At 35.7% G+C, this 22,071-nt stretch overlaps 1 protein-coding gene across 14 annotated transcripts in view; it reads right to left on the reverse strand.

Annotated features, from left to right (window-relative positions):
• The window catches only part of MEF2C (myocyte enhancer factor 2C), a 118,794-nt gene that overhangs the window by 62,881 nt on the left and 33,842 nt on the right, over positions 1-22,071 (reverse strand). For 10 of the 14 annotated variants that reach the window (XM_061369449.1, XM_061369446.1, XM_061369442.1 and 7 more), the window contains exon 2: positions 9,615-9,811. In XM_061369449.1, the coding sequence (XP_061225433.1) occupies positions 9,615-9,668 (54 nt within the window). In that variant the 5' untranslated portion in view covers positions 9,669-9,811. Of the gene's footprint in view, positions 1-9,614; positions 9,812-13,330; positions 13,520-22,071 lie in introns of those variants that run through there. The other 4 variants (XM_061369438.1, XM_061369441.1, XM_061369440.1 and 1 more) reach the window with 2 other exon arrangements.

Genomic DNA, 22,071 nt, shown 5'->3' on the forward strand with positions numbered 1-22,071 from the left:
AGAAACTTCAGAATTTAGCATGTTACAGCTTCCTACTATCAAAGCACACTCTAGTACAGAAATATCTTTAAAGCTACTGCTTGTGTTTACTATTAGATGCTCCTGAACATTTAGAATAACCATACAGCTGTGCAACGTAGCACATGCTTATTTCATAATACTTATCACCAGAATGATAGTGGCTAGAGTTCCTTTTTTTTTTTTTTTCTTTTTTTTTTTTTTCCTGGGGAAAGCGAATTAAGGAGCAACAAATCAGATGGATTCCTCCCCCCCGCCCCAGTATAATCTTAATTCCTTTAAATTTGATTTGTTTTTAAACCCTTGATCTTTCTCACATTTTCTCAATCTACCTGATAATGCTTTCTGCTACTGCTGATAAAGGCATTAAAAACAATTGTATCTAATACTGTTTCTACAGTAATCTGGAATATTACTTTTCTTTTTAAATATAACATTCATTGTGGCTTATATATGCATATATATACATAAAATATATATGTAAATTTATTATGCTTTTACAACAGTTTATAGTAGGGGTGAACAAATGTATAGGGAAACATCAGTAACTTCAGAAAAGACAAAGAATATTCTTCAAACCATTAAAAAGAAATTAACTTTTTACACGCTTTCTTCTATGTGGCTACATAAGACAGATGAATATACATATCCTTCATATGCTAAAGTATTTTTGTGAAAAATATAAGTAGACAGCATCTTAATTACTTAACTTTTTCAGGGGTCTCAATTTGTTAACCTTTTATTATGTTAATTGCACTCACCCAGCCTGAAAGTTATCTAATAAATACAGTCTAAGGTAACAGATTATCCCTGCTGTCTAAACCACTGCTGATTTGTAGGTGTTTTTCACTGCACAAATTTTTTCCTCTTTAGGAGAATGATAGGCAATTTAGGAAGTTCTCTCTTTTGGGGGTAGATAATATTTTTTATTGACAGTGTGAGAACTGGGGAGAATGAAAATGGATTGAAGGGAGGAAGTGGAACTGATCAGAGGCCAGCATTCAACTGTTTTTAAAACCTCTTAAAGCATGTGTATATTAAACACATGGTTTGAAACACTGACACTATTTCTAAATACTGTTATCAGGTGCCTTTATGCATCATTTTACATGTATGGCAAGAAAAGCCCAGTGTGGGGAGAGTATTACATTTACCTCTGAAACATACCAAAAAATAACCTAATTCCATCCCTTTGTACTAAGTGAAAACCCACTAGTCTGTTACATTTGGCTTAGATGATTTTGCATATTTAAAGGTTATGTTTAGAAATTTAGAGCCAAATTGCTGCCATAACAGGAATGGGAATACCGTGAAGGCAGGTTACTAAATGCTGCAGTATTTTTCTATATGAAGAAGCATAAATGCTGATAAGTTTATAGGCTGTGAGCAAATCAGATGCTGCTTACAAGTATTGGGAAAAGTAAAAGAAAAATAATCAAACAAAAAGCCCCAGTGAAGTAGCCAGCTTCCAGCTTCCTTGATTCAAATCAAGGCAATATTTTTATGCACTTCTGATGAAATTCTAACTAAAGATGAAAACCACCACATGTGCTAAAGGAAAGGCATTAAAGCCCAGGATTGTTAAAAGGATGTTTTTCTACTTCTACTCTGGCTCTTCAATGCCATGGAAACATCTCCCAACTAGCTCTTCATGCATAAAGATGCAAGAGTCTTGTGAGAGATGGTTCATGGACTAGCCCTTGTAGTGTCTGTAAATGGGGCTGTAGACAGCCCAAATTGAAGTGTGCACATCACATACTGTGATACACTTAGAGGGTAATTTGCCTCAGAGTAGACTTCCTTGTTTAATCACTTGAAAGTTCAACCTACTTGAAACAAACTAGAAGACAATGTCATTTGGTTGCAAATATGATTTTTTTCACATGCTGAAATTGAATTTAAATATGTGTGTGTATAAATGGTGATACTGGCCTTGGTAATAGTTTTTATTTAGCTAACAACAATTACATGTTTCTTACAGATGTTAACACATCAGTGGAGGAACAGAAGCAGACATAAATATTCCCATTTAATGAACATGGCCTTCACGATACAGGATTTTCTTTTTTGCAATGTAGGCTTTGTTTCTTTTTATACCTTTGGTGTGAGTTGGTTTGGGATTATTTTATTTTATTTTTGTTTTTAATTCAGGTTCTTTAGTACTTTTTCTGAAATCTCACACACTCCAAAAGGCTAAGCCCTAACAGCACTCTGTATTTGTCAGTAACAGAGCATATCTGCTAACATTTTATGGTTTTGAAGTAGGAGTTCTGTGATCTTTCAAGCAATTAAGCCCAGCCAGTGGCAAAATATCATCATTCCCATTACATTTTCCTATCCTGATTATAAAGATATATAGCTGCTGACATAGGAAAATGAGAGAAACAGTGAACTTGTACATAAGCCTTCCCATATACCTTTCCTGACATTAAACATGTGTGGGAAAATTAGGAAAATTAGAGAAAACTTCCCCCCGTTTCCCAACTGAGAAAAAAAGTCATTCATGACAACACATATGAGTGGCTAGTGAAAACCAGGGACCACTGATGCACAGAAGTATCTGATAAAGACACTGCCTGGTCAAGAAGAAATATTGCTCTCTTTATTTCATCTGGAAAGTCAAAATTTCTGTCAGAGGGACTGGAGCAAGCATGGTAGATATGATATATGTGATAAAGACGAGGTATTGCATGAGCGATATAACTTCAAACGTAGTAAAGCCAAGTTGGCCATGTATAAACCAAGAGGCTCTTGATGTCCCTGCAGGCACCCAATCCTATCATATGTTCATACCCCAAATAACTACTGAGGAGGCTACAGATCTTGCCATATTCTCCTTCCCCTTCCTCCTATTTGATTCTTGTGTAGACCTGCTTGTCATACGAAGAGGCCTGGCTGCAACAATCTTTACAGTGATCCTCAGTGCAACGGGAAGCAGCACCAGACAAGGATTCACGTTAGACAAGCCTCCCTTTATGCCATAGCTGGGCATGCCATATGAAATGAAAGACCCTTTAAAGAGCAGTGAAGGACCTTCAGCAGCCTGTTTCCATGTTCTTACAACCCTCCAGCATAATTTACAGGGATAAGACAGCAGTGATTTTATGCTGCTGAAAGCGCTATTGTCCCAGAAAGCCTCAAGCATATTGAGCTATGACTTGCTGAACAGTCCACATAAAGGGGAGTTCTAAGCAGGATGCCCTAAAATTATAGCTATAACAAATAAAACGTTCACGATGAATCTGTATAAAAAAGGTTTTGTACTTGTATGTTACGCCCCATATTTAGTATATTAGTACATAAAAAATACTTAAAATAGTGATATTCCATCTGCCTAAACCAAACACATGATGGTGGGTCTCTCATACAAATTTTTTCTTTGTAATTGGAAACAGGAGGGATAATTGGAAGATGTGTTAATTAACAGATGATATAGCAACTCAGAAATTAGCAGGTTAGGCAGTATCAATATGCTTCTCACTTTAACTTACAAATTAAGATCTAAAAGCAGGCAGGGATGCAAGAGTAATAATGGTTAATCTCTGGTACTTCATTTCCTTTTGTTAAACAGCGATAAGATTAGGTCCATTACAGGTAGATGTACAGATACGTATGTATTTTAAGCAGATAACATCATCTGTATCACAACCACAGTAGCTGATACAATGCATAAGAAAGAAGATATCATTCATTTTTTGTATGCTATCACCAGTTCTGGCAGGTACAAATAGATGTTTAGGTAAAAAACATGTTTACTAGTTCTTTGCAGCTAAAATGTTCATAAGGTAAAGGTCAAAGAATATTTCATTCCCTGCTGAGAAAATGGTCAGGAAGCACATTTGTCTGCATTTCCTGTCATAACAGGAAGAGTGTAACTTCTTCCTCTCCACAATGGCTTCAGTTCTGCTTCCCACCTCCAGCTCTTTCCCCCCCAGGGCTTTCCAAACTATTCCTTGCAAGACACCCTTCTTGCCTGTGTCTGCACTGGTTTTCAGCTCTGCTGTGCTGGCAGATGCCTCATTCACTACTGCGCTCTCTTAGGCCTCTTGCTCACACTTCAAATTAAAAGTAATTTGACCTAAATATTTACCATATGCTAATTCACTCTAAATTATGCTCAGAACATACATTTGTAACACAAACACATTTAACCTTAAACGTAATTTGTTCTAGAAATTCATAGTTCAGTTCAGCAGCTCTATTAAAACCTTACTTCTCAGGTAATCTGGCATGACATGAAAAGTGCTGCCAGAGTTGTTCAGATCATAACAATTTAGGTGCATGAAAACTTGGGGTGTATTGCCTGTTTACAGAAAACCTAAATTTACATCTGAAATAAGATGAAAAGGAGCAGGACCTGGGCCTAATTGCAATGCTATATACCAAGTATATGTCTTACTGTATGCAATTTAATGTAAGCAAGAGAAGGCATTCAGATATGTAAAAGATAAAAAGCATCTGTTATTTAAGACAAATGTTCATTGAACAGAAAGATGCCTAATTGCATAGTTAAGCAGTTATGTTTTCTTATAAAAAAATTTCCCTGGGGTAAAAAAATCATGTCACCTCAGATCTTGGATAAAATTAAGACACTTCACAAGAGAAGACTGAGAATACAAAAAGATGGGTGGAAAAAATTTTACTATCTAACTTGTGTCCATGTTAGCAGTAATATGCAAGTCTCTCTACAGAGGAGTTTCTGATTCAGCTGAGAGCCTTTTTCCTTTTAAACAGAGCTGAAACACAGATGAAAATAAATACATGAAGCTGAAACTACTTTTGAGTAGCAGCATTAGGTATTGAAGTCTGTAGAACAAATCTAGGTCTTCCTGCAAACGGTCATTTCCCTCCAGGATACTCTTTCCCCTGCCCTGCAACCTCACTTTACTTATCTGCTTTCATTTGTTCTCTATTGAGTGGATAGCTGCAGTAAGTGTTGGTTTATAACTTTATAGGTTTGTTGGAATCAAAGAAGGATAAAAGGTCAGTTCAAGAAAAGTTAAACAGTGAGTATTTGTTACTGTTGTACGCCACAGAATCACAAAGACATAGTTTAGAAAGGGTGTCTTACTATTTAAGCATCTTAATACTGAAGTGTATACTTCCTATGGTACTTAATAACACCTAAGCTCCCAGAAGCTTACATACATTGAAAGAGAAGTTTTAAACAGTATATAGAATCATTAGCGAAGCTCAACTCGGTTTTAATTGTGGACCTGTCAACAGTGTGCTTCAGAAGCAGAAAAACTAACGCAGAACTAATAAGCAGGATGATCAGTGGGATAAAAAATGGTGGATCACCATGTAAGGCCCTGATATTTCTTTAACTAGAAAAACCATCAGATTAAAAGCAAGAGTATGTTCCAGACCCAATACCAGAATGTCATTGGGTCAATATGCCTTCTTTCCTGGGTCACTGTACCTCTGGATTTAGCTCACAGACCATGGATTTAATGAGATATTTTGTAAGTGACCTAGTATAACAGTAATACAATATCATTTGCATCATTACACCTATTTATTTTAGGCCTGGGCAGCACTGTCTGGACTGTTCAGAGTTTCATATGATCCCAGTCTACAGCAGACCACAAAAGGTCTTCACTAAAGCTAACAAAATATTTTAAATTGATGGAAAACAAATAGAGAATACAAGGACTTTTCTGAGGCAGATGAATGTAATGTTTCTTTTGTGTGCTGACCATAATAGAGCTAACTGAATTATTTCTGTAAATTAAGAAAACACATGAAAATAAAGTTCACCCATGTTTTTGCAAATGCCCTTTTTCTTTTTTTTTGACTTTTTTCTTTTAACCAACCCAGAATTCTTCACAGCAGCCTTCTCCAATTTGCCCCATTGAAATTTCTGCACAAAAACCTTGTAGCTGTCAGGAGCTTCCAATATCAGATGTCAGTGCTAATATTTTTGGCTGTTGGCTCTATTTGTGGTGCAAATAATATCATGTATGCAGTCTACTTGAATGGGCCGCTGACAAGGCTACCATGATCTCATGAGCCTCAGCAACAGTACCAGAGATTCAATCTGTATTTATGAAGACTATACTATTCAGTGCCGCAATAAACAAGAGAAAATCTCTGGCTGCTTATAATAGGATTCTCTTAAGAGTTTTCATTTCCATTTAATATCATGATGGCAACTAAACTACATGAATAAATACACATTAACTCTAGCCCTGGCAGTTGTTCATACTCCTGTGGCTAAAAGCAGAGAGAAAGGGAAGTTTTCAGATTTTTTTTTTTGAAACTTTCATAGGCAAAGAGAATTTCTGATCACTCACAGAAGATTTAAACATCCTTGCCATCTTTGTCAGCACAGGGTAGCTACAAGGGCCAGGAAAATACAGCCAACTTGAAGCCCACATGAAACAATGGTAAATTAATGGCTCCTCCTAGTTAAAAGCCTGAATTCTGCACTCACTGAAATCAATGACAGAGCTCTTATGCAGTCCAGGGTAAAAGGATTAGGCCTCCAATGCCTAGGTTGCAGTAGTTTAACTTAACTCAAAATGTCAAAGTTTGAAATAGTTTTTGGAAAAGGGCAGGTCATACCCCATACTACACATTTCTATGAGATTTGCAGCCAGACATCTGACTCCAGACAGTTTCAATTTACAGTTATTACCAGAATGGTTACTAAAGTACACAAATCCAACCAACTAGACTAGACCAAATGAAATCCTCTTGAAGGGAGGTCAGCACTGTTTTTGTCCTTCCCAATCCACTCATGCAAGCAGTAGGGGTGTACCTTAGCACCACAGCAGACAGTAGCGTGGAAGAAAATGGCTGTTATACCGACAGAACAAGTACTCCATTCAATGGTTAACATAAATACCTAGTCCGGACACTGGGCAAATGAGTGGAAAAGCAGGGATAGAAATCACCTTCTGCAGGTCTTGTAACCACTTGAACCCTTTAGCAAAATCTCTGTTATCCAGATTCAGCTTTTGCGTTGGGAGCAGGCAGAAGGATTAAACTATTGCTGTATCCTCTCATTTGATATGTGTTCCACTTATTTTTCCCTGCATGTGCTGTCCTGCAGAGAATTTATGTGCTTGAAAACAGCTGAGGATGCACTATTCATGTATATCATATTCCCATCTAACATGCCTTGTATTGTGAAACAACACTATGTTTGAATATAGCAACAGTAAGGCAGTTTCAAGTCAACAGATTTGCTGCTGTTCTTGTAAACATGTTTTGGTCAGGTAGTAAGAAAGAAAAGGAAACAATCTCCAGCCATATCATGTTAAAATGGAGCTACAAATAAGCTTTGTGGAACTGTGCTTCAGCTGGTATCTTAACATTATTAATAAAAAACTTTTAACCTTTTTTTTTTTTTTCCTGTGCAACCTTTTAATATTTTCTGTGCATTCAAATGTGTTTACATCATAAAATATGAAAAATATTGGAATATAAACTATTTTAAGATTACTGGAAGCGTGTAAGTTAGAAAACAAGTATTACCTGGTACATCTTCACTGAAGCAACAACAGCTCATGGAATACATTGAATTTTAAGAAACAGTAAGGCTTGTGAAAGGGGATGTTTCACGTTAATGGTTAAAAGATCAATCAGCTATTAGTGAAAATCCAGTTGTATTTAATCACACATATTTTGCTACAACTAAAAAGTCTGATTGCACAGTCCAAACGAATCAGTGGAAATCTTTTCATTGGCTTCACTGAGCTTTAAATCAAGGCACTAAGTACAAAGAGAACAAAACATTTTTTAAATTATGTTCCAATAAATTAAGAGAAATGAGAAGCAGTATCAAGCCAACTACAGCATGTGGAGGGTAATGTAAATCTATACCTTCAGCCTCACTGTGACTATTCAACATGACTGGTATTACCAAATGCTAGCAAGATAAACACTTTCTGTATGAATACTATAGTTCTCAGTATTCTAGCATTATAGTTTTAATTATAATTTTTTAGCTCTGAACACTGGTGCTACAATTCTTGAAACTACTGTGAATGCCTTGAAAGACTAGCTATCTTCATTTCTGAAGTAAATTTAGCCTCTTGAAAGACATCTTTTTGACAAAACCAGGGATTAAGTTCTCCATAAATCCAGTATTTGAGTAAGCAAGTTGACACTGAAGCTATTGTATGAACTAGTGTTACTAATGGCAAATTCCTGTAGTATCATTTACAAAATAATTCAGGTTCACTTCAAAATGAAACCATGGTAGTATGCGGAAGTTCCAAACAACTAGCTGCTAATTAACTAATATTTAATGATAAATTCAAACCCAATTTAAATTCAAAGCTATAAACCAATTAAAACAAGTATGTTGATGGTTTTATATTGATCGATTTATTGCTTTTTGGCTTGGCCCATAATAATAGGCAATCTCTAGGGAAAACACAAAGTGTATCCAACATAAATCTAATTTTGCTTTTATACACGATTTTCTGCTATGGAGAACACTAGTGACTACTAGCAATAAAATACTAAAAATTCTTACAAAACATAGTTAAAGATTATAATTTGTTGTTATTCCTAGGCTGAGTTTTTTATGGCTTTATAAAATCCTTGAAGACTAACATCTTAAAAAACAACCTGAATACAAGAAGAAATTTATGGATCAAAGGAATATAATTAATACATTAATAGTAACTCACTATCAAGTTCTTAAAAAATGCCTACTGAATATTGCTCTTAAATTTCAGCCACAGTTATGAAGAACACCAGTTGTAGGGTTAAATAATTTTACAGAGAATTTTTCACACTTGTGAATCTCCACTTTCAATGAAACATTTGCCTACATTGCATGTAAACAGCAGCAGGTTTTCACTGATTTTAAGATGCCAATTGTTGAATTTTATTTTTCTGAATACAGGAAAGCACTATCTCTAATTTATGACCATATTTTAACTTGCTGAGATAGTGTTGATAATATGTGACAGCTACTCAGCTATTTTATTGAAAGCAGTGATAATAATTAATTAACCAGTCCTGCTGGACCTATTTAGCCATAACATCAGTTACAGAGACTATAACATGTCAGTATTATTGTATGTGGGTTTTAGAATGTGTTCAAATTGTTTTTAAAATACTGACGGGAAAAGATTTTTTTTAATGAAGTAGTGCTATTTTTATATAAAGGAGGTAAAAATACAGTGCAAACATGTAGAGACATAAATAATTTTGATCTATGAATTTAAATGCAAGTCCTCCTGCAAATAAACTCATAACAGTTCAAAAAATACAGTACCAAAAGCCTGCATCCTGTAACAATTCGCAGATTTGCTTAACCCTGCATATTACACATTGAAGTCAAAGTGAATGTAGAGAGGGTCCACAGTAGAGCATGTGCATCATTCTTTGTAGAATCAAGGCCTCAAGAAATAAATTCCTAACTGTGCATGTTACTAAACTTGAAAAAAACTGTGTGTGAGGTTTCTGTTTTTTTCCAAAAGTACTTTTTCTTTGATAGTATTCCACACATCATGTGTATGTATACATGTACGTATGTATAGGTGCACAAAGTTACCAACATTTTAATCACTTATAAGCATAAGTCAACTTAGAAATATAGTATGATGTTCAAATACAGCATTTTTGCTACTCACCTGTCTGTTACGTTCATCCATAATCCTTGTAATCTGAATCTTTTTTCTCCCCATAGTCCCCGTTTTTTTTCTCTCCTTCTTCCTTACGATTACGTATTTTCCCCTTCTCTTTTCTTCCTCTTTCCCGTTTCCTCAAAACAAACCTCCTTCTTCAGCACTTGCACTACTCAGTTCACAGTCCCCTGCATCTGTTCCTGCTAAACACAGAAAAGAAATCAAATGTTATTACAAAACTGATAACCAGATGAAAGTCATATGAAGCTGACCACGCATCCTCATTATAATTTAGCATGAGTAAATTATAATAAAAATTTCCTGTGTCTATAAAATAAGTAATGCATCAAGAAATAATAATTTAATTCAAAGACCTCTTTTTATGAATAAACACACTAATATATCAAGAAGTGAAGAAAATAAATGAAATGCACATTGCCAAAACTTTAACGGAATTAGATGTCTCTAGTTTTAAGTACCGCTCACTGCTCTAATATGAAAAATTACCTAAATCAGACAGTTAATGAACCTTTCTTTACCTATGTATGCTAAGTAGGCCAGCTATTTCATTCCTGAAGGGAAAACAAGCTTGTGGTTTGACAGCAGAGGTGATAATGCCCCTCATTATGCAAATAGCATGGACCTTTATTAAAGTGTTACTTGATATATGAGAGATGTCAGCTACTTTAAATCCAAAATCTTTAACCTTATTCTTTAAGAATATAGATTAGTGCAAGTATTACTCAAAATACCTGAAGAAAGCAGTAGTGCATTTTCGCTCATTTCATTTCAATGTAAATTCTAAAACATTCTGGCAAGTGATTTATTACCAGGAAACACTATATATCTTTCCTTATAAAATTTTTTTGCACCAAAAGGCAAGCTATGTAGCACAGAATAATAGGGAAAGATGGTAATTCAAGAATGTTTTGGAAAATACTTTCACAGTTTCAGTAATGCACTGATGCTAGCTCTCTGAGCTTTACAGCACTGGTTCTATCACAAAACTAAGGACAGTTAGATGCAGTATATAAAAATATATAACACAGTACATGTTTCATATTTCACAAAATGTCATAAATCACAAAATTAGTTTCTATCATAGGCAAAGTATTTTTAGCAACAAAATACTTAGCAGAGATAGAAGAGATTATAGAAATGATGTTCAGTCTGGTACTAATGTAAAAGATTAATTGTTCCCATTTTAACCTTCATTTACTGTATTTTTATATTTACGTATTTCTAACAGAAATTAACATAGTTCTTTTAAATCCAGAAAAGAGGAAAAAAAAATCTGAATAATTTAGAATGTTTTCTTACAGTTTTTATGTCAGATTAATGACATTTTTATGTATATTAAAAATATTGCCTCAAAAATAAAAATCTAGTAATTTTAAAACTGAGGCTAGTGTTTCCTTAGTTTATGATGCAGTCTCGCAGCCAACCTGATAAATTGTTACAATATGTTAAGGAACACTTAGCTGATGCCCTGGCCACTTAATCCATTATTTGGCTCTGATTCAAAGCTGCTGAGGTAGAAAAGCTAGACCTCACTCATTCTGATTTTCAATTGTCTCTTGACTTTCTTTGCATACATTAAACTCTAAGCTGCTCAAATGTTTTATCACTCTTTAGAAGAAAGCAAGTCAACAAGCAGTCAGTCTGAGCTTTCTAACTAGCCATTATGGTATAGTTATTCTGCTGGGCAAACCAAGTTTTCAAGTGTAATACTTACTACCTTTATGCATGATTAACTTTTTATATGATTTGGTAGTCATATTTATATATGTCTAAATCTCCACCATAACGCAGAAAATGGAACAACTCATACTGCCAATAAAAAAATTGTAAAGGCTGCAATTATTTTCCTTTTAATGCTTTTTACTTCTTTCGCTGCTTAAAAATACACAAACGCTCTTGATCATACTTACAACAAAACAGAGAAGTCCAAGCCTTTGAATTAAATTGAGTTGATTAGATGTATGTGGAAAACTTATTTTCCCAAACAAAGCTAGGAGACAGTTTTATCTGATATTTAGTGTTGACAAACAAGCCCAGTCTATTTTTAGAAACAGTTTTAGATTTCCTCAGACTGTGTTTCTTTCCTGTTTTTCCTATAGTCTTACCTCTGATACAAAGAGTAAGTTAAGAATGGCGTTTCCCATGCACATGCAGGACCCAGAGGAGTCAACATTCTTTCTCTGTCACAGTAAGCCAATACACTAATCCACAGCAAATGCATATGGAACAACTTCCTTTCCTTTCATTCAGCTGCAGTCAGTGTCACTATTGGTTTACAACACTACCCCTGCCTAAGCTCTTATTCACTTCAAGATGGAAAGTCAGGGTGGACAGATTAGAGCAGTGGTGACAGGTTAGCCAGGATGAGAGCCGCTCTGCAGATCAGGGTGCTGATGCCGAGTGAGTTCAGAAAAAATTACGTAATGCTGAGAAAATATACCAGGAAGGACAAAAGTCTTAGTGGAGAAGCAGTATGCTGAGTCCCTCCCACACACTTACCAGTTCCACATTTAAGACCAGCCTGCAAACAGCAAAAGATCTTATAGACAGTATAAAGCCAGAACACTTAAAATTCCTATGATCTACATAGAATTATCTTGAAGTAATGCGTGCTACACTTGATGAGCAGAATTCTGTTCTTCATTACCTGTATTAATCCACTAACTACACTAGTTTTACTTTAAAGTGGAAAAATAGATGTGCAGGAACATAAAGCTGAAAGGGAACAAGAATGATTTGGTTCTTAAATATTATCATACAACCCAAGAGAACATGAAGGAGAAGAGCGAATATGTTAGGCCATATGCATCGAACACACAATTTTCAAAGAAACATAAATTTCCATCATAAGGCAGTTAGTTAATTTTTCTTGCAGGGATGAAAAATTTCTCCCTTTTGTCTTTCTTGCTTATTAGTCTAACTTCAAATAAAAACTTTTTATTTTTTCTAGCAAATTTATTTCCCTTTTAAAAAACAGTGCTGCTTTCACTGCTACTAGAAAAAAAATTGAGAATACTGTGGTATTCTTTATATCTGTCTTACTCTGACACATATGTATGTTCCAATACATATTGTTTCACAAGCTACTTGTAGAATGTGTTTGGTTACAGTTCTATTATTTTGTTAATACATGTATAAAGCAGATAGCTATATTGATTCCTAATCAATTAGATTCAGGTGAGTAAATCAAGATGTCTGATTTAAGGGCCATAGCCTTCAAAAGCTGGTGACTTCTGAGTCAGAGTATGAAGAACTCCGGAGACCATCAAATCCCAGTTGCTGCTTTAGGACTTCACTACTGTATGCAATACATTTCGAAAGTTCTTTCAGGATTAAGGATTAAGTATTTAAAGTTCCTGTTAACTGACTAACTGTATTTCCTAATACTAATAAAGCAAGCTAGCTGGAAACATTGAAGGTACTACAAAACTCAAATAGTACTGCAGGCTTTCATTATCCAAGAGAATGTAAACAGGAATTTAAAATAATTCCAGAAGCTCTATTAAGTAATTCTCCACATAAAAGAAACCTTCTAACTTAATGACATGGTCACATGCAAACAAATTGCACTTAAAGAAACACATAGTTACATGCTATGGTGCTACAGCCTGCAGCATTTTTTCTTTTGCTAACCCAAACACACACACACACACACAAAAAAAATAATAAAAAAAAAAAAAAAATAAAATCAGACTGCTTACAAAAAGAGGAACTTCAGTTTATGGCGGGCTTCTGTTCACTATATGATTTGGCAGAGGCAGTGGTTGCTGACAGAAGACTGATCAGAGCCTTGAGAAGGGACAAGAGCTAATGGACAGATGCAGCTCCTGTCTCTCTGTCGTGCATCCATGCACAGACATACACACGGGTGCACATGCACACACACACACATGCGCACCCATATCCCTTCTCTGCAACACAGAAGAATCTTGATAGAATGGCAGGAAACACGCACAGAGCAGTCAGGGAAGGATATGATGTCAGCAACCACAAACAATAAAAGGTGTAAAGGTGCTTCCTTCCCTAAACTGTTCCAGAAGTGCAAAATGGGAACCAAAACTCTCCACTTCCTTCTCCAAGCAGAACTGTCTGAAGGTGCTCTGCTGCAACACCCCAGACAGAGAGTTCTTTGAACAGTCACACCAGGGGCAGTAAGCAGTATCAAAACAGGAGACTCAGAACATTTAATTTCTAAACAAGAAGGCAGCCAGTGAAAAACTAACCCAAAATGTGCTATGTTTCATCATTTTCATGGTTGATTTAAAAAAGAAACAATTTTGCCATAAAGATGTCCCTGTTCCATTAAGCAGTTTGCAGTCTGGGCGGATTAATCAGAACACAAGAACCAAACCAAATTTTTTATTATCCTGATTTAAGGAAGCAAACAAAAACCCCCATTTACTTACAATTCTTGATAAATAACAGTAACTTCAAAGATCTATGAAATCTTTTCATGCGAGCCTTTCTGTTTACTCAAATGAGTTTTGAATCAGAGTCTAAACAAAAAAATCTAAATGTACTGAGTAAGAACATATCGACTACTTTTCTGATGAAAAATTAACTGCAAAAACTGCAACATAATCATGAAAATCCACAGTGGGAAACGCATATTCAAATAAAATGGTTGCTCGAGTGTTCTGTGTGAAAGCCTATATGAGTATGTTCCCTGTGTGGGCAAAGACAGCCACATAGTGAAGAAACAGCTGGGCAAACCACAACAAACAGGCACCAGTCATTGTGGGTACATCACCTTGAGCTGGATAAAGTTGAAAGAAATACAGAAAAGGGTGAAAGTAATGATCATATCTCATGTTATCCAACTTAGATCAGCTAACATTAAAGATAGAAGTAGTCCACGTTCAATGTGGTTTGGCTACATGGTCATTACAGAAGACACAGTTTGGGCCATTAACAGAAAAGTTATGCTAGAATTATATATGTCATCACCAAAGCAATACAGTAGTAAAGCAAAAATGGCACGATCTACGTATGGTATGGTTATCCAGGCAGAAAGCCATGCAGCAAATGAATCTGAGTCATCTTAAGCTTTCAAACATCTGGCCACAACACTCTGATTTAGAAATTAAACATAACCTACACTTACGGGTTTTGATCTTAGGGGCAAGCTGCCACATGAAAAGATTGGAAATGAGTTCATTTTAATCTACTAAATTTAACCCTTAGGAGCTCATGCATTTTGCTACAGGAAGTATAAACCAAACATTTAGGCCATAATGGATATAAAGTAACAGATGAAATACTACAGACTAGCAGATAGACAATATATAAAAATGAAGAAATCTGTACATAAAGAAAATATTTGTAATCTTTAACTACCAAAGGTTATTAATCTTTTCATGTATCTAGCCTGATTCCTGATTTATGGCATGAATTTAATTTACAAAGGAGAACAATTCAAGGGCAATGAAGTCCTGCAACAAGACAGGAGGAGTATGTTCATAAAACTCCAAACTGCAAAATCATACCCTATATGTAAGTTGTTGATTAAAAGTTTTAGAGAGAATTTGAGTAATTTGATCTGAATTCACTTTTTCACTATTGTTTTACTCAGTATTTCATTATTTTTACTACTGATTTTGAAAGCATCTTCTGAATTTAATAAAGACTATTCCAAATGATACTCATCTATTTATTTATTTGTTTGCAAATAAGACACCAACACTATGTGATTATTTCTAAATCTGAACTTCAGGACATACATCTTCCTTGCTTTTCACATTTATATTTCAACATACTTCTATTTCACTGACTGCAGAAAATTCCTCTCCTTCAGCCAACTTAAGTCTTGTAATCAAAGCCATTGCGTATATGCCTAGAGGAAGAAGCATGACAGTAACTAGCATTGTGAATTTTTTTTTAATTTGGAGTTAATGCTTCTGAAGCCTAGTTGTAAGAATAATTCATCTCCTTCAAATCAGACAACTGTGGTCACTATAGCTTACAAATCAAACACAGTACTACATGATCTCACAGAGCAAGAACCTATGCAGTGTGGGTGGAAGAGTTTCACTTGCTATTGTTTTGCAAAGTTCCCCTGAAAAGTGCTTTTCGGCAAACGAAGCAGCATTGCCAAAACAGTGGAGAGGATTGTACTTCCTACTTTAGTATGCCACAGACCCTGCTTTTCAAAAGTCTGAGTTACCCAGAGGCTGAATATCTGCACCTGTGTGGAAAGGAAAGGAGGACTTCAGCTTACCTTCCAGAGGATGTGCAAAGATTCATCCACCAGGCACAGTGAAGGAGGGTTTTCTGGGTCGTACACAAATGTTATACCCAACCTGGACATGCTGATAAAACTCCACGATAGGAGGCTAAAGGCCTTCCAAGCGACTGTGGAATTTGCCACAGATGGTGAGTCATTCCTTAAAGCAGTGCACCAAAAGAGGAAGCAACCATCAGCAATCTAGATGAAATCTGATTTCCTGCAGCCCAGTAAGAGGCATATGCCTGCTACGCTTCATGAAGAAAGGAAGACTTGGCTAATTTACAACGTTTTTGAAGAACAGATGAAGAAAAGTATTTGATTTGTTAAGCAGAGAATGCAGACACTAGTGCATGTTTTAAGGAAAGCAATTATGTGGAATGTTAGCATACTAAAAATATACTTATGAAAAGTTGATCTTAAGTCTACAGTGATTAGCAGGGGATATTTCAATGTCTACCCATCACTCAGATGAAAATGGAAAGCCAATAGTCTGAAGAAAAGGTTTAAAGGTTTATGATTAGGTGCATATGTTGTGCCTCGGCAGCTAGACAGACATAATAGGAGTCTGACCAATAAATATGGAATCAGATCCTTGAAGTACTTGGGAGACTGGCTCAAGTATAACAGTTTATTGAATCAGACAAACTAATATTACACGGGTAAAAATAAAGGACTTAAAATGCATCACCTAATTGGACTGAACTGGAGACAGTGACTAGGAATCAGAACCTGTCTGAAAATGGCAAGGGGAAATTGGACTGCTGTAGTTGCAGCTGTAAGTCTCAATAGCTTTGAGCTAATGATTTGAATGGATCACATTATAGTTAATAGATGTGCAGTAAGTATCAGGAAAGGTGTTTTACAAATTCAGAAATTCAGTCTGTCATTTACTGACCTGGAGCAGAACACGAAGAATTTCAGTGGTCAACAGAACACAATTTAGCACCTCGTGTGTTACAAAGGGATCTATCTTTGAACTACGCAGACCTTGGTCTACCTTTATTTAAAGACACTTTTCATGGCAGGTAAGATACTAGTGCAGTAAGACACAGCTGGGAGAAGTCTTATACACAAATACAAAGGACTTTGGAGAGGGTTGGCTGATTACAGGAAAAAACTAAAAGGCCGACAGATTTAAGTCATTGCATCACCTACAAGCACTCTGGCTGTGGTTAGACTTAGATTTACAGACTTGTTACAAGTGCTTGTATGTGAGGAAATCTGTGGTGAGGAACATAAACCCCCACAATGGCTTTTAAGAATCATGGGACAATTTTGGGTGTTACTGGAAAAAGCTATGTATAACAGCATCAAATCACAGTCTGAACTTGAGCACAAGCGCTTGGTAATGCCATGCCAATACCAGTGGCAGGCAATTTTAGATTTGCCTCTGTTGAAGCAAGTAAGAATTGATTTTCAAAAGGATTCTTTGTTAACAGAAAAGATTTTTCATTACTTTCTGCTTATAATTTGCTGAACTGCAGAAATGCAAGGAAGCTTGGTACACAGACGAGAGCTGGAGACAGAAGTAAATAAGTCTTGAAGCAATAGGCAGAATAGATGGAGAAAAAAAAAAGGTGGGTAAACCAGGTGGACTTGTTGAGATCTACACAGACCTGGTCTCCTTCATTCATCTTCATCCAACTCCAAAGGAATTTTATGCACTCTTACCCAGGATCCTCCTTTTTCTCACTCAAAGAGCCTATCTTTAGTTAACACAAGATGATTTCTGCCTTTCTAGGCTTGTGCTGCACCACCACTTCATCCTTCTGAGAAGGAACAAAGATTTGGACTGTAGAAACCTAATAATTGTATTTTGAAAAGGGATATCTCATGCATTTGCAAATGAAACTTTTCAGGAATTTTTAGAGAAAAGAGAAAGCTTTTAGAAACAGGAATTCTGTGGCATGAATAAGCAGGGCAAAATATATTAGGAACCCAAAGTCTCTTTAAATTACAGAGCAAAGAAATGACTGAACACTATTGAAAGATTAAGCTAAATATCAGGAAGGATCATCTAAGGAGGTAGAATTGGGACATAACTGAGGATTAAAGTACCTCAAAATTGGGAATGTAAGTGTAGAAATTAAGACAAGAAGAGATGTTAAGTTCCTCATAAAAGAAAATACAGGCTTCTGCTGGACAACAGATTATATAGAAATGTTGTGAAGGGGGTTAATAAAAGGAATTCTTTCAAACATGACCAAAGTTGAGTAGCAAAAATTATCAAGGTAAAGCTGAGTGAATGTAGAACTGGTTTGGGTTAATGATGGGAAATGTTTGACATAAAAACATATAGATATGTTAAGGAGGTACAATTTTTTTTTTTTTTTCTGGCTGGGAAGTGTTCCTCATTGTATTGCCCTTTTAAGAGTAATTTGATTAGTGGCTGGAAGACAAAAGAATGCCGGCAATTTCTATAAGCTACTTTATACTAATGCAAACATGAAAACCAGTCCATTTAGTACTTAAAAAGAAATCAGACAAGCTTTGTTAGCAGAGCTGGTATCTAATGTATATTGACTGAGTTGTCTTTGTGGTGTACAAGCCCTTCTTTGGAGCCTTTTGACCCAAAACTCATCCTTTTTTTCTAGTTATAAAAGCTGGTCTAATGAAATACATTACCTCTGCTTAAGAACAGTCTCTAGTTTGTGGTGTTAGACCTCAGCTACAACTACACTACACAGAAACAGAAAATTATTTTTCCTACAATACAGACCTAAACACATAACATTCCTGGTTAAAAAACTTTATTAGTTTTCTGAAGCAATCTCATATCAGCCCATCTTTCATCTGACAATTCATTTATCAGAGAGGAATGATTAGGTCTGGTCATGTTTTGCTTCTCTCTTTTGTATCCCAAGTTATAGAAACACACTTTTGCTTAATCCCTGACTTTCCAGGAAATGTGAAGAATTAAATACTGTTCTTCTGAAATGTAAAGTAAACTGTACAACATGGAGGAGTGCTGCTGAGCTGCTAACTGTTCATTCATTCTGTATAAATGTTAATATGATAAATATGAGTTTGAAAACTATGACACTCCTGAACTCAGCTGCTTGCCCAGAGACAGCTGCAGGCTTAAAATGAAGAGGAAGAAGGAAAAAAAAAAACAACCCACCAAAACCCACAAGGGAAATATATCAATCTTCTCAATGACCATGACAGCTGAAAAGTCTACATTAATGTTTCCAATCCCACTTTTTTTTTTTTTTTTTTCCCAAGGACAAACGGAGATGAACTGTATGCCAGGTACATAATAAGGCTAGCAAAAAAAATATGAAAACACCTGCATTTCACTGATTAGGGGTGAGGAACTGCCTCTGTCTGTGAAATACATGTCTTTTTCTAATGGCAAAGCTCATAAATTGGGACAGGTTGCTGCCTTTAAGTCTAGAAAATACATACAAATAAGTAGAAACGCATGAACTCAGAATACATCTGTTCTTAAAAAAAAAAAAAAAAGAAAAAATACAGTGGCAATATAGCAAAAAAGTACTTATATTGGGACTATATACATCTGATACCTCTTATAAGACCCACCATAAGAAATAAACCTTCACATACATTGTCTGGTGCCTCATGTCTGGAATTTTTTGCATATTCAGGATGAGGCATCTGTTAAAAAAATTGAAGGTTCTGGCTATAGAGAAATAAAGTACACGGCCAATGCTAGCACACCATCACTTATTTGCTGAAGCTACTTGCTTTCTGCTTTGCGGCTGTATCTTGATGAGAGGCATTTCTGTACACTGGAAGACCCAAACTGGATTCACACTAGTTTGGAATTAAGAAAAAATGCATAAACAGACACAGCTCTAAGAAAGACAACACTAACTTTTCTATTAGGGAGAAAATACAAAAAGGTGCCTTGTGAGTGAAGAAATGGGAAGGCTACCTGAAACAACTTACTTAGGTTGTTTGCTAATTTTCTGGTGTTCTGAATTTTGGGATATTCTACAGATTTATTTTTTTTTTGTCTTGTGTTGGACGAAGGGACAAACAATAGATATATTTACATAAAAAGAGAGAAAGAGGTTGAATGGAGAAACATAAGATACATAGCACACTGAGAAATTAAGCTCTGATATGATAAAGAGCTAAAAGAGCCTCAGTTTTGTAACTTCGTCACTTACAGAGACATAAATAGCCCCATCTAATTTAGCAAGCTGTGCAGCCACATCACAGTTCACAGTTTTTGAAAACTGTATTAGGTAACTAATTCATACTTCCCACATGAGGATTTGTTCTTCTGTTTTTCACAGAATCAGAGCCTAACAGCTCTCACCTCAAGCCCCGTAAAAGCAAATTTTCTACTGAAAGGGAAGGGTTTCGCTGCAGATGTACACCTACCGCATCTACAACTATAAAAGCCACAAGTGAGCATCACAGTCTGCCTACTGAACCTCAGCTGTAACCACTCCATTAGCACATACAGCTGGATTTATTTATTTTTTTCCTTACACATACAAACACATCGCATTTGGCAGTAGCCAATGCAAAAAGTCAAATTCCTTGACAAATATCCGAAGAAAACATACATATAAAATGTGCTGAATTTGCAGAGTGAAATGAAATGCAATTTGCTTGATAGTCTCTGTTTTATCTTGAATGAGCATTTTTTTTCCTAAGCGGATCATTGCCAACCTTGCTCATTTTATTACTGTCCTAGAAGCATGCTGAAAAAAAACTAAAACATAATCAATACAAAGATACATTAGCTAAATCTTTTTGTGGCCTTGAATGTACATTATGTTTTCTCAGAAATGGCACTTTTTGATCTCTATTGATATGCAAGGTGAGTTTTGACAAAAGTTATTCTTAGAAACAGCACAAGTAGCAGGCAGCTGAGTGTAAAGAGCTGAATTTAAGATTAGGATGCAAACATGGCTGAGATCTGCTCTCTCTTTGCTAAAAATATTTCATACCACCTTCATTTTGTTTCTTTGTTGGAAACCTGGGATAATAAACCTGGGAATTTGTACATGCAAATGTTCTGTAAAGTGAGTAGTTTTTACACAATTGAGAAATTATGAGGGCTTTCAGTAAATATGCCATAATTTTCATTTGGCATAGTCAGTGAATTTGTAAATAAATACGGAAGATAATTTATCAGATTCAAAAATATATGAAAGTAATGTTAATGGCAAACTTGTGATCATAAAAATATTTAAATCTGTGCTTTAAATTACTGATTTCAGAAAGTTATAATTATATATCTAAAACACTTATAAACACGTTGTTGTAGCACTAAAGCCTTCTATGCTAATGTATATCTTCTTGAAATAAAGATATTTGACAGTCCTGTCATATAAGGTCCAACACGGTACACAGCAGATTCATCAATTTCCTGTTTCTCACCCTCTCTCTCTTACAGCATCCTAATCAACCTAATTAAAGCTTTGTTCATTTGAAACCTCAGATGACAATTTGTTTAACTCTATCCCACTGTGGTCTTTTTATAAAGAGAATTAAATTTGATCTTCTGACAGCAATTATTGAATGATCCCAACTGGCCCCAATTAAGACACATGGCTCACAGGCCTCAAAATCCAATAAAGTGCCAAGCCCTCTCTTTCGCTTGTACATCTTTCTTTACCTTGCTTTATTTTCTTAAAGCAAATTAAGCTCATGAAGTGGAATTGAATGTCATTGTGTAGATTAATTCAAGGCACAGAGCATCAATTTGCTTTTACAGACATACTGAGATAGGGACAACATGCTCAAAATCATCCTTTTGAAACCCCTCCCTGTTTCAATTCACCTAGTTTTAATGCCTTTCACTGTGCTGCACATGACCTACATATGCTTACTTTCAAAACACTGACTACCATGAGCAGTGATTAGAGAAACATATGAAATATCCACTGTGTGAGTTTTGCACTGCTTACATTCTCATCCTCCTCGTGACAATGCATTGCTTCTTTAAGCACTTGCACTTGGTTAGCATTTCTTCATTTCAGAAACGCAAAGAAATGTGATGCTTGTGATGCTTCTGAGGTTAACTTTTTTTTTTTTTTTACCTTTAATTTCTGCTCTAATTTTTCCACACATGTTCAGTAGTATGCTGTGAAGAAATATTCCTATGATTTCATGTGAGGCAGGTAGCCCCAGGATTTGGAACTCATTGATTGTGTGGTACTCCAGGGAAACAGCTGAATTAAAACCAGCCTCATGAGACTGAAGTAGCTTCCATACACATCTGGCTCTTCTTAT

The sequence above is a fragment of the Neopsephotus bourkii genome, unplaced genomic scaffold, assembly GCF_033783945.1.
Source record: "Neopsephotus bourkii isolate Nb327-2 ecotype Australia unplaced genomic scaffold, CSIRO-AGI_Nbou_v1 NB_1495, whole genome shotgun sequence".
NCBI classification, from domain to species: domain Eukaryota; kingdom Metazoa; phylum Chordata; class Aves; order Psittaciformes; family Psittacidae; genus Neopsephotus; species Neopsephotus bourkii.